Source organism: Nuphar pumila, chromosome 16, assembly GCF_984573655.1.
Source record: "Nuphar pumila chromosome 16, dmNupPumi1.hap1.1, whole genome shotgun sequence".
Classification (NCBI taxonomy): Eukaryota; Viridiplantae; Streptophyta; class Magnoliopsida; order Nymphaeales; family Nymphaeaceae; genus Nuphar; species Nuphar pumila.
The window spans coordinates 16,551,885-16,565,649 of NC_143264.1; the positions used below are offsets into that span (position 1 = coordinate 16,551,885).

Below are 13,765 nucleotides of genomic sequence, written 5' to 3' on the forward strand. Positions count from 1 at the left end.
TGTGTGTGTGGTAGTCATCCCAACCTCTTGTTCTCACGAACAAGTGCAAGAGTTTACATGTGGTTTATAAATCCTACAACGAACTCAAACACCGTCAATATGGGACTATTCCACGTCATCAAAATCAAACTTTACCAAAACAGCCCACGTTTCTTCTTTTGAATTCTCTCTCCCCACCCTTCTTACACCTAACATTCCCCCACAAATTCAAATAATAAAACGGGAGGAAACCAAGATGCAAGATGAGACAATCTGCAGCAGGACATATCATGCTTTCAGTAATGGTACCTTCCGGTTTGAACCACTACCTTAGTTGACTAACTTTACCCCCACAGGAACGAAGTGAACTGAAGTCTTGAACTCGAACCTTTGGTGTAGGAGTGTCCATTAACAACAACACGATAAAGGTTCTGATTGTAATCTTTAGAGGCGGTGCGTAAAAGGCCATGCGCCCGAATCCTGTTTCATGAGTGACTTCAGGAATAACCCGATTCCTTAAACTGCGGTCACACAGTCACACTCACATAGGTGGGCTTCTCCAGAGATGCACTGCTAACATCTCATTTATAAGGCTTTGAACTCATTCAGAGTTTTAACTCTTCCTTAACTTGCAGCTACAGCACCTTTTCAGAGTAATCAGGGGAACAAACACAGATACATAGTATCTCATAAATAAGGTGTTATCCAGTTCACCCTACAGCTTATTATTACCACATTGAACCTACTTTGTGGGATCTCTACTTAGATGGGTTTTGTTACTGTAGATGAATTACTGATGGGTTTCAGTCTCATCCCCTCTCTGGATTTGAGGACCAAAGACTTATCTAGTCTTTTCGTTAATGGATCAGTTGTGTTCTCTTTGGATCCAACATAGTCCACAACAACCACTAATTGAGACATCAGTTCCCTTACAGATTTTATTCTGACTTGGATGTGTCTCCTCTATTTTTTGTTATATTTTGTGCTTTTAATCTTTGCAATTATGGCCATATTGCCACAATGCACAAATATCGCAAGAATTGGTTTGCACATTAAAGGAAGTTCCTCAAGAAATCCTTTTAACCATTCACCTTACAATCCTGTGATATCTAAAGCACATAATTCAGCCTCAAAAGTAGACTAAGACAAGATGGTCTGTTTTACTTATCTCCAGGCGACTGCGCCACCACCCAAGGTAAATACATACCCTGTCACGCCATAACTCTCAAAATTCATGGCTATCCAGCTTGCATCACTATATCCCTCAAGAACTGCAAAGAAACTCTTGTAATGCAAACTCAATGAAATAATTCCTTTCAGGTACCTAAGTACCATATCCAATGCCTTCCAATGAGTGTGATTTGGACAACTTATGTATCTACTTAATTTTGTCACAGAGAACGAAATATCTGGTCTCGTGCAATTTGCTAGATACCTCAAACTTCCAATAATCTGAGAATACATTAATTGAGACACAGGAATACCAGTCGTATTCTTATGAAGAGGAATAGAAGGGTCATATGGAGTTGTTACAGATCTTTTTTTGTTATAGCCAAATTTCTCAAGTACTTTCTCAACAATGTGAAATTGAGAAATGACTATCTCTTCAGCTGAACGAGTCAGCTTTAATCCTAAGATCATATTTGCAACACTCATATCAAACTTACTACTGAGAAACGACTTTATCTTATTCACAATTCTCATATTGGAACCAAACAATAGAATATCATCTACATATAGGCATAAAATAATACAACCATCACTTTTAACTTTGCAATAAACATACTTATCAGATTCATTGACAACAAAGTCAAATGATAAAATAATATTATCAAACTTCTCATGCCATTGTTTAGGGACTTCTTTTAGTCCATATAATGACTTAACAAGTCTACAAACTTTGTTTTCATTACCAGGAGCCACATAACCCTCAGGTTGATTCATATAGATCTCTTCTTTAAGATCATTATGCAAGAAAGCGGTCTTCACGTCCATTTGATAGACAGAGAGATCATGAATGAAAGTCAGTGCAATAATCACCCTAATAGTGGTCATTCGGGTAACCAAAGAATAGGTATAAAAATAATTTATTCACTCTTTTTTTTTTAACCCCTTGGCAACCAGTCTTGCCTTGTACTTGTCAATGGATCCATCTGATTTCAACTTCTTCTTAAAGATTCATTTGCACCCAATAGTGGAACTACCACGATGGAGGTCAACTAGTTCCCAAGTGTCATTAGAGACAATGGAGTCCATTTCACTCTTTATGGCTTTTTTTCAATGCATTGCTTCAGGTGAAGCCATTGCATCTCAGAAAGTGGGAGGATCATCCTCGATAAGGTAAGTGATAAAATCACTTCCCAAATCCTTGGTAATTTGTGGTCTCTTACTTCTTCTAGGTTCAACCACTTCCTCAGACTCAATGGGTCTGGGATGAGAACAAGATGGTTTTACCCCTACATTTGTCATCATTTCCACATGTTTAGGAATGGAACTAGAAGTTGAAGGTATATCTAAAGAAGAAAGATCCTGAGGTACACCAACTTTCATGGGAAATACATCCTCAAAGAATGTAGCTTATCGAAACTCAACAATAGAGTTTACATTTATGCCAGATATCTCAGACTTAATTACTAAGAACTTGTAGGCATAGTTGTTCTCTACATAACCCAAAAAGACATCATCTACTATTTTAGGACCGAGCTTCTTCTTGTTGTGCTCTGGGACAAGTACCTTTGCAAGGCACCCCCACACTTTAAGGTATTTCAAGCTCGATTTCCTATTTCTCCAGAGTTCAAAAGGGCTATTGTCCTTATGCTTTTGAGAAACTCTATTCAGAATATGGCAAGCCGTATTCAGAGCATCTCCCACATATAGGTAGGTAATTCAGAACTCCCAAGTAGAGCATTTATCATGTCAGATAGGGTTCTATTCTTTCTTTCTGCAATCCTATTAGATTGAGGAGAATATGAAGCAATAAACTCATAAACTATGCCAACAGATTTGCAATATTTATTGAATTTGTTAGAGGTATATTTTCCCCCTCTATCAGACCTTAATCTTTTCAGTTTTTCTACTAGATTGTCTTTTTGTTTCGTTCTTAAAAATAAGAAACTTAACAAAAGCTTCATCTTTTGATTTTAGCAGATACACATAACAGTATTTAGTGTCATCATCTATAAAAGTGATAAAATACTTTTTATGATTTCTGGTTAACACTCTGTTAAACTCACAAATATCTGTGTGCTCCAGATCCAATATTTCAGAATCTCTAACAATCGTATGGAATGGTTTCCTACCTTGTTTTGATTGCACACAAATTTCATATTTTTTAGTTTTATCAATGGAATGATTAGAAATCATTTTCAAGTTCATCATGCATTTCACAGAATTGAAATTCACATGACCTAATCTATTATGCCACAAATCAGATGATTTTATGTTATATGCAACATTAGACAATGAATAAAAAGAAACATCATTTTCTAATTTATCACTGAAAACATGTTCAACATGAAGTTTAAACAAACCATCATCTAAATACCCCTTGTGAATAAATGTTCCAGAATGTAAAATGACAACTTTATTACACTTAAAGTTGAATTCATAACCCTCTCTAACAAGACATGAACCACTTAGAATGTTCCTTCTAACTACAAGCACGTGGTGCACTCTGTGTAAAGACAGAACTCGTCTTGAAGGAAACTTCAGATTCACGCGTCCAATCCCTAACACCTTTGCAGCCGTTGAATTGCCCATAGTCACGGATCTGCCTGTAGCAGTCTGGTATGAGACAAAGACAGACTTATCAGCACAAACATGTACATTAGCCCCAGTGTCAACTAGCCACTCAGTTGGCTCATAAACGTGATAGATTTGCGGGTTAACACAAACATACTCAGTACTGGTCCCAACGACCTCAGTCACCATGTTGACTTGAGGCGTTCCATCTGTGGTCCCATGAGCTTTGGCTTTCTTGAAAGGACATTCCTTAGCCCAGTGCCCAACTTGCCCACAGATCCAGCACGGTTTGTTCTTTGCCTTTTTTTGGATTTTGGCCTTAGGTTTAAACAGGTTTTTCATTACAGATTTTGGTTTTTGTCCCTTGCCCTTAAAAGCTCTGGTCATCATGTTCACCTTAGGTTCTTCAGTTGGCATCACGACCTGTTTCTAGCTTCTATGCTCTTCTTCAATGGCAATGGCTACCATAAGATCATCCAGGGAGATCTTCCCCCTACGGTGCTTGAGAGACATACCAAAGTCTACCCAAGACTTAGGAAATTTCTCCACGATGGTCATAACTTGAAACTTCTCAGGAAGTTTCATTTCAGCCTCAGCCATACTATGGAGCAACAACAGAAACTCGTGTGCCTGCTCAGTGACCGACTTGCCCTCAACCATCTGATATTTCATAAACTTGGCAACTTGGTACTTTTCAAGACCTTGGTCTTCGGTATTATACTTTTTGTCAAGTTGATCACATAGGTCATTAGCAGCGGTAGATGAGGAACAATACACATCAAACAACGTGTTGGACAGAGCCAACAGTATGCAACCATGACATATACTGTCATTTTCTTTTCACTCTACAGCTGTAGTGACTGCAGCAAGGTCAGAATCAGTATCAGAAACTGAAAGGCAGTCGAGTTCCAGAACAAACAATAGCCCTATTATAGTGAACTAGATTTTCATGTGTTTCTATCAACGCTTGAAATTCTGACCGGCAAACTTTTTCGGCATACCGGACATATCCACTTTTGGTACAAAAGCGGAAGAGATCGACATGCTTAGAATCTTCTCTAAGACTGTTGGATCATTTTTTCAGATCACACTGTTTCACAATCAACATCATGACATAAAGCAGAAAATACAGCAGTATTGAAATCATGATTGACAGTCGATCAAAACAAGAACAGAGAGCAAGCATGACGATTTTCGCATAAAACCAAAATCCAGACAACAGCATAAGCACAAACAGATGCACAAAACACAATAAAAACAAGAAAAACATGTTAATAATGTGTAAAAAGGCTAAGGCGTATCCGTTATGGAAACTTTGAACAAAAAGATACATTGGTCTTTATTGGATATGGCCCTAAAAGGGCCAATTATCCGAACCGGCTCGGCTCGGCACGGTGGGCAGGCGGGCGGGCATGCACATGTGTGTGGTAGTCATCCCAACCTCTTGTTCTCAGGAACAAGTGTAAGAGTTTACATGTGATTTATAAATCCTACAACGAACTCAAACACCATCAATATGGGACTATTTCACGTCATCAAAACCAAGCTTTACCAAAACAGCCCACGTTTCTTCTTTTGAATTCTCTCTCCACACCCTTCTTACACCTAACAATGCCTACTCTAATATTAAAAATAAAACACCTTATGATGTCAATTTTCAAAACGATCTGCGTGTTTTATAATCTCTGCTTATGCCCATAACCAAAATTCATCCCAAAACAAGTTTCTACCTAGAGCCAAATGATGTACTTTTTTTTTGTATCTGTTTGGACAGCATGGGTTTCTCGTGAAAATGTTTTTTGTTCCAAGCATAAATTGAGAACCAACCCAGTGTCACACAAGAACCAACTTTGCCTAAAATAGTTTATGACCCGATCATAATAACCTTAATCATATCCTACCCAATGGATCAGTTGAAATGAATCCAATATCACATGATCTAGATCCAATAAATAACTATTTTAGTTGAACCTCCACCACCTGCACCCGATCCAACCTCAAACCCTGTTGTCCCCCATTTTAGAGGTCAACCAGTATTCATAACTGGACCAATTACCTTTTGGACTATGTTTGTTCTTCTGCCTCTGTCCAGCCGGAGCACATTTTGCCATGCTCCCGCAATTACTTTTCTTCATATACTCATTACCCAAATCACACATTTTTTGCCTTTCCATAAATTTTATCCATCTCACCTTGCCTTCATAAGTGCTAGAGAAAATCACACAATGTTGGCAAAGCTACCAAGCATTTGCATTGGCGAGAAGCTGTCTGTTGAGATTAAGACTAGAGAAAAATGGAACTTGGATCTAAAATATGGCTCATTTTTGGAAAGTGACCTGTTGAATGCAAGTGGATCTATAAGGTCAATCACCATTCAGATGGCTATGTAGAATATTACCAGGCCTGACCTGTGGCAAATAGATACGTACCCAGGTAGAGGGATTTTGATTATCATGAATTGTTGTAAAACTACTGACTGTGTGATGTTTGTTGGTATTTTCTGCTATATATGGATGGATTCTCCACCAACTTGACGTTACCTATGCATAATTTTTACATGGAGACCTCGACGAAGAAATATATATGTGACTTTCACCTAGATTTCACACTGAGAGGAAGCACCAAGTTTGTTGTCTCAATAGATCTAATTGGTTTAGCAAGTTATCCTTTGTTCTTAAAGTTGTTGGATTCTTATAATCCAAGTCAGATCATTCTCTTTTCCCTCACCAGGAGGGATCCAAATTCACTGTTATAATCTTATATGTTGATGATGTTGTCATTGTGAAATGACAACCATACCATTGCTGCATTAAAAAAAAAATCACTCATGTTTTCACCTCAAAGACTTTTTTGAACTCAAATACTTGGCATTGAGGTGGCATGATCTTCAAATGAAAGTTGTTTTTTATTAGCCAACGAAAATACATATTGGGCATCTTAATGAAACTTGGTCTTCTTAGAGCTCATCTAGTAGATTTTCCTATGAATCAAAAGTTGCAATTAATGGCAGTTAAAAGAGAGCTAGTTGACTATCCTACTCATTATAGACAACTTGTGGGACAAAGTATAATTAAAAAAGTTAATTCATCATTAGCAGTAGCCCGAGAAGGCCACAGTTCTACCCTAACATTTGATTGATGGAGTATAACGCATGCTTTCTAGTTGCTAATCGTAAGCGTGCTTTTAGCCTCTCTTTTTTGACCAAAATGGACCAATGGTGTCTTTCCCCCCCCCCCCCCCCCCCATATGCTTTTGGTCCCCACAACTGAGTCTGTCAGCCAGGTACAGAGGCACCTTCAAAAGTGTGCCATGTTATGGCACCTGAGCCTGGCTCTTTACCTCTCAAAATTGACAAATAGTCACTATTGCTTAAATCTTTTTTGTTTCATAATTAAGTAGTCCACATCAATGTTGTCATTCAAATCGAACCGCCTTCTTGTTAATATTCTACTTGAACTGATTTTATGGTTCTTCTTAGAAACCGGTTAGGCTAGTGAACTGATTTTCTCAAAGTATGTGCCACCCACCCATGCTTACGGTGGCAATCGGGTCGGGTTGGCAGGTCGTGTCGGCGGATCAGCATACCTCAACACGAACCCGTCCCGTTTATTAAACAGGTCGGTTGTGACAAACATGTAACCCGACACGACACGGTTAACCCATTTAATAAACAGTTTAGGTCGGGTTGGCGGGTCGGGTTCGGGTAAACGGGTTGGCGGGTCGACGGGTTCAAGTAAACGGGGCGGGTCGGAGTCGAGTAAATGTGTTGGAAGGCGGGTCGGGTTCGGGTAAACGGGTTGACCCGCCCGCCTAACCCGTTTATTAAACGAGTCAGCTGGGTTGGCGGGTTGGCATACCCCTAACACGAACCCGACCTATTTAATAAACGGGTTAGGCGGGTCGACCCATTTACAACACGAACCTGTTTAAGCCAAACCCGAACCCAGCTAAGAAGCGGGTTGGCGGGTCGTGTTGGATTTTGCCACCCCTACTTACGGGTGCAAATAAGTAGGCTTAGTGAATGTGGTTAGGGATGGCAGTGGGGTGGGGCGGGGCGGGGGACAAGGTCTCCACCCCCGCCCCGCCTCCCTGGCGGGTATGGATTTTATCCTCCACCCCCGCCTTCATCCCCGTTTCATGTCCTCCATCCCCGGTTCAAACGGGGATGAGGCGGGGCAGGGCGGGGATATTGCGGGGAAAAGTGGTCGGGGCGGGGATGAGGCGTGGATCGTGGCGGGGCGGGGAAAAGTGCGTGTCCATCCCCGCCTCCACCCCTGGACGGGGATGGATTTTAACCTTTGTCCCCGCCTCCATCCTCGTTTCATACCCTTCATCCCCGGTCCAAACGGGGCGAGGCGGGGCCCCGCTTTCCCCCGGTCCACTGCCATCCCTAAATGTGGTTTGGGTCATTCACGTTGCAACCATAGTTGCAACCCTAGTGACAAACGTTTTTATTGGCAATTTCTAGTTTTTAAAAAACTTGTGAGAAATTAAAAAAAAATCATAAATCTTGCACTTTTTGGTAAAATCACAGCAATAAAAAAATAATAAAAATTATAAAAATTATTTTTTATAAGAAAATATTAATAAAAATTATTTAAAAATAAAATTTTCACGGTAAATAGCCGTTTAAAACATAAATATCGCATTTAAATTACAGTATTTATGTTTTTTTCATAAATCTTGTGATATTTTGAAAATCTCGCGAGAAATTGCCGTTTTAAACTTTCAGGCAATTTCTCACGATATTATGGTGAGATTTTTATAAATCTTGCGATATTTGTAGGTTGCAACCAACTCCGCCATAAATTGGTTCATTTATTAATCTTCATGAGCAATAATGCATTTATTAATGCTCAGAGTGGTAGATAGGAAGCTGTCAATGCACGTGTCCATGTGGTGGGACGTCGCAGGTTCAAAACCTCAGTGATACCATTGAATCATCACTGGTGGGGTCTGCCTAACCACTGTTTGTCTTTAAAAAAATAATAATAATTAATGCATTGACCTTGAGAGTCAAACTCAACATTTTTCTTCGTGTCATGTGCTCACGCTCCCTTGTTTGCTAAATCAGCGGCAGTATTACTGTTACGGGCTAAATTCCAAGGCCAAATTTTTTGCAAACTTAGTGTGCAACAATTACCATGACTCACAAAACCCAAAAAAAAAAAAAACTTTTTTCCAAAAAAATCGGTGAAAGACTTGTTCCTTTTTAGAGAAACACTTAATTAGAATACAAAATTATATCTAGAAAAATAATTTTTTTGAAGAAACTCAGCACGGAATCGATTTTATTGGGATCTCAGGATATTCATAACATATTGAATCTTGAATTTGAAACTCCACAGTGTTTCCCATACCTTAACTTGTTTCCTATGGACAAATCTCATACAAAATTAAGAACAAATTAAACCTGCATATACATTTTGTGTGTTCTTAACTAATTTTAATGCCGTCTTCTTTGCATGTATTTTTTTAATGCAAAAGCCTTTTTAATCGTGTATTCATTATTCAATTATTTTTTCTCAATTCACGTATTTGTATGATCAGGGATATATGTTTACCGTTAAGGGCCTGTTTGGAATCTCGGCGTTGGGATGAGCGTTTATGCATTTGGTGATCTCGAGGTAAAATCCTGGTCAAAGTACCTTGGCGGTCTTGTTTGGAATCTCGGCGCCGGGACGGGCGTTTATGCATTTGGGATGGGAAGTAAGGCCCTTTCTCCTTTGTATTTACACTAAATCATGGATTTGGCAGCTGCTACTTCTTCAAATGCATAAACTCCATACTTGTGCATCCCAGCTAAAGATTCCAAACATGCCCTAAGGCTCTGTTTGGGAGCCGTAGTTGGCAGCATAGAAATTGAAAATTTTTCATAAATCTTGTGTTTTTTTCAGCAAAATCTTGGCAATAAAAAATATATAAAAATATTTTATAAGAAAATATTAATAAAAATATTTATAAATAAAAATACACAGTTTTTTCATGATAAGTAGCCAATTAACACATAAATATGGCGTTTAAATCACGGTATTTATATTTTTTCATAAATCTCATGATATTTTGAAAATCTTGCAAGAAATTGCCGTTTTAAACTTTCAGGCAATTTCTCGCGATATTATTGCGAGATTTTTCATAAATCTTGTGATATTTGTCACTATGATCCCAGCAACGGCTCCCAAACAGAACATAAGTGCAAAAATGCTGAAGAGATTTGATTTGGAGGTTCATGCATGGGCTTGTTTGTGGGGAACTCACCTGGTGAAGCTATATCACTTTTGCAAACTGAATTGAGCACATCACATTCCACTTCTTGAGCCACTCTGGCATTTGGCTTTGTTACAGACATTTGAACCAGGGTCTTTTTATTGCTCTCAAAATACTTTTAATTAAACATGAAAATTACATAATCTAAAAAGAATGACTTTTATTAAATAAAATTATATAAAATACATCTGTAAATTCAAATTAAGCAAACACCTATCCATATGACCTTTTAAGTCAGTCCAATGCTGATACGGCTGCTTGGGACCTATGTGCTGTATGGCAAGACTCAGTCCAATGCATGCTAAATAAAGATCAAAACACTAGGTGTGTATCTTGGACACATACTTGGACTCGTTTGATCTGAAGCACTTGTTGCAAACAATAATATATCACAGTTGGATATTATTCTTTGAATCAAGCTTGTGGCCTAACAAGTATAATCAAGCCGGGGTTGGGCTAGTTATGGCGCGCAACTCAGTCTACACTTTTCCATGACAAAGAACCTTCGTAGCGCGGCGCAAATCACTTAATGGGCTTGCCTTTCTACCAAGTAAACTCCGGGTGGTCCACCAACCCCCCTGCCTCATGGAGACTAACCAGAGAAACCGATCAATGGGGTGCATCTTGGAAGCAATGGAGTTTGATCAGGCCGTCATTCTTCATCTTGAGCCTCTTCACACTCCCTATAGTATCTATATTCGTAGTCTCTGAAACAATATATTGTGTATATGTTTTATACCATGAAGTATAGATGGTTGAAGTGTTTGGGTTGCAAGCAACATGTTTGGAGAGTTAATATTTTATGGATTACAGCATCAAAACAATGTATTATTTTGTAAATAAGCCTAGTTGAGTTTGGCTTAGGAGGTTTAGAGTTCAATTTTTGTAATCTTTAATTTAAAATTTTATATTTTTTGTTAACGAGCCAGCTCGAGCTGGGCTCATTTAACTCAAGCTAGCCATGAGCTCGAGCTTGGGTCAGCTCCCCACAAGAAATAAGTCAAGCTTGAGCACCCTTTGTTCCGTTTATTCAGCCTTTTTAACAGTCCTACATGCAGGGATGTCACAAGTGTGAAACCTATTGGTTGATAAGCAATAGTCAAGCATTTTAGTCTCACATGCACAGTTGAAGGCTACCTAATAGTTGATAAGTGTGATGCTCCATTGTTGCAAAGTCTCATTCACTTGGCTTGACAGTCCTTTTCATACTTGAACTCACAACTGATTCAAATGACAGAAAGATCCTTTATGAAGAGTGAATATTTAAATGCCCAACAAAAAACTAAATTATTTTTTTTATTTGACAAGTCTTTTGGATCTTTAACTCATGCACGTGGATCAATTACAGTAAACGCGTGCTACGATTGACTTCTGATAAAAAAAAATATCTCGACTTGGTTTTTTCATTTTGTGTTTAGAATTGAACCTAATAAAAAATTGGTTCATCTTGACTACTTGGTTTATATCATAATCCTGAATTTTTTAAATGGGGATCCATGATTTCTTATACATGCCCAACAGATAAACGATAGAAACGCAATGAATGGAGACAAGAAATGGTGGGAACAATCCCTGTTCCTTCAAATGTAGTGAGAGAAGAAGCAGGTCTTAAGGAGTCAAACACTGTCTCGCCTTACTTGGAACCAAACAAGCTCAGGATTAACGGCCTTTCTGAGTGAAACATATTGGAATTTCAAATTCCATGGTTACTCTTGGAAAGGATGTAGATGAGATGAAGAACCAGAAATTTAATAAACAGATGGACGCAGCAGCAACTACTAACCTTATCAAGTACTTAATAGGTAGCCCAGCTGGACCATAAATGCGATGAGATGAGATTGAATTCAATAGCACATTCTCAACTACCATCATAACTCTCTCTCTCTCTCTCTCTCTCTCTCTCTCTCTCTCCACACCCTTATAAATAGATCAACAAGGTGTTCATTCTGCACTCATCCCCTCTAGCTTTCTCCACCAGTTAGATTCTGGCAATGAAGCGATTTTCCATTCCCATACTCTTTCTTTTTCTGCTGTTGATATTTTCAAAGGCGTTTGCACGAGAATTGGAAGAAAAACAAAGTAGGTGTCATATCGTTTTAAGCTCTCTCTCTCTCTCTCTCTCTCTCTCTCTCTCTCTCTATATATATATATATATATATATATATATATATATATATATATATATATAGTCAGCTGGCCATCTATCTCAACATTTTTTATGCAGCGCTACCACTGCTGACCATCTATCTCAACATTTTTCGAGATGAACAGTGCGCCCATCTCAAGAAATGCGAAGATGGATGGTTGTAGGCAGGTTGCAGCATGACCACCATGCAGCGACGCTGCATATGATAAGAAGTCTTGCATATATTGCATATTAGTCCATTAACGAGTTCATTCATTGGATGACATTAACTTGCAAGTATAGGTTTCCCTCTTTACGAACTGACGCCTACATGCCCAGCTGTCCCTTCTTTATACTTGTTTTTTCTGTTTCGTCCATTACGTCTGCTCTATGTAATTTGCTTGACCGACACCTATTTAAGAGGACATGTGATAAAGCGACCGATGCTTGTTTGCGTCCTGTTTTCAATGGCAAGGATATCATATTTTTAGGTTCCGGACAAGTGACTATAGAAGACCCTTCAGTGTCTAAAATGCCCGTGTGGATGATAATTAATGCATGAACACTTATTATCATTTTAAAATTTATTAGGAATGTAAATTTGAGGTAAATTGTATGTTTTTCAAAATGTCATTGCTTCACCCTTTTTTTTCCTTCCTTCAAAACAAGACTTACTATAGAAAAAACAATTTTTTGCTTTTAAGTGAGCTCATTTTTTGTATTTGCTGAATCTGTTTCTGGGTATCTTTGCTTGTAGATGAGAAGGGCCCGAATCTGAATAACTTTGATGATGCCAAATATGGGGGGTACGGACCTGGTCCTGGATGGGGTGGAGGCCCAGGCTGGGGTGGTGGCCCTGGATGGGGTGGTGGCCCTGGTTGGGGTGGTGGCCCTGGTTGGGGCGGAGGCCCTGGTTGGGGCGGAGGCCCTGGATGGGGTGGTGGCGGCCCTGGTTGGGGTCGCGGCCCTGGTTGGGGTCGCGGCCCTGGATGGGGTGGTCGCTACTGACAATACCACTGCTATTATGGAAGATGCTGCTCTGCTGCCGAGTTTGCTGAGTTCGTGGAAGCACAAAACCTTTCTCAGAAGTGAATCCTCTTTTGCAATTTCCAGTACGTAGCTCCTATATATCATGTGTGAATCATTACGTACGTTGGCTTTCAATAAAAGGCATGCCCCGCCCTGCTACAGGGTGGCTTCTAGTTTGTCTCTCTAGAACATAACCTCTATGAGGCGTGCTTGTGCTCTTGTGTGTAGCGAAATGTTATGTATCTTATCTCTGTAATAAAGGCTACGTTGATTTTTGTTGCTCACTTAACGTGTTATGTCAATATTGAAACTCATGTCGTCCAGCAAATTGCCCTTGTGACTTGTCAATACTGCTTTGAAACTCGGTGCATAATTATTTTACGTACTGGTCAAAAGCTTTATGCCTTGAATTGCACCTTTCATGCTCCTCACTTGGACAAACTTCAAAGGATTCTATGGGTTACTGTGAATGTTATCTGAAAGTTCCTTTCTTGGATCCCGGTGCAAAATGCTTTTCATGCGTGGCAACCGAAAAAAGCTTCTACGTACTTATTTTGAGTCATCTATTGGACTGATGTGTACGATATGATATACGAAAAATTCATTTTGATGATTCTCTCAATT

At 39.2% G+C, this 13,765-nt stretch overlaps 1 protein-coding gene across 1 annotated transcript; it reads left to right on the forward strand.

Annotated features, from left to right (window-relative positions):
- Nucleotides 1-11,947: 11,947 nt before the first annotated feature.
- LOC149813026 (uncharacterized) lies at nucleotides 11,948-13,424 on the forward strand. Its single transcript, XM_089992001.1, has 2 exons — nucleotides 11,948-12,066; nucleotides 12,870-13,424. The coding sequence occupies exons 1-2, from the start codon at nucleotides 11,979-11,981 to the stop codon at nucleotides 13,118-13,120; spliced, it is 339 nt and encodes a 112-aa protein (XP_089848127.1). The 5' UTR covers nucleotides 11,948-11,978; the 3' UTR covers nucleotides 13,121-13,424.
- Nucleotides 13,425-13,765: the final 341 nt, after the last annotated feature.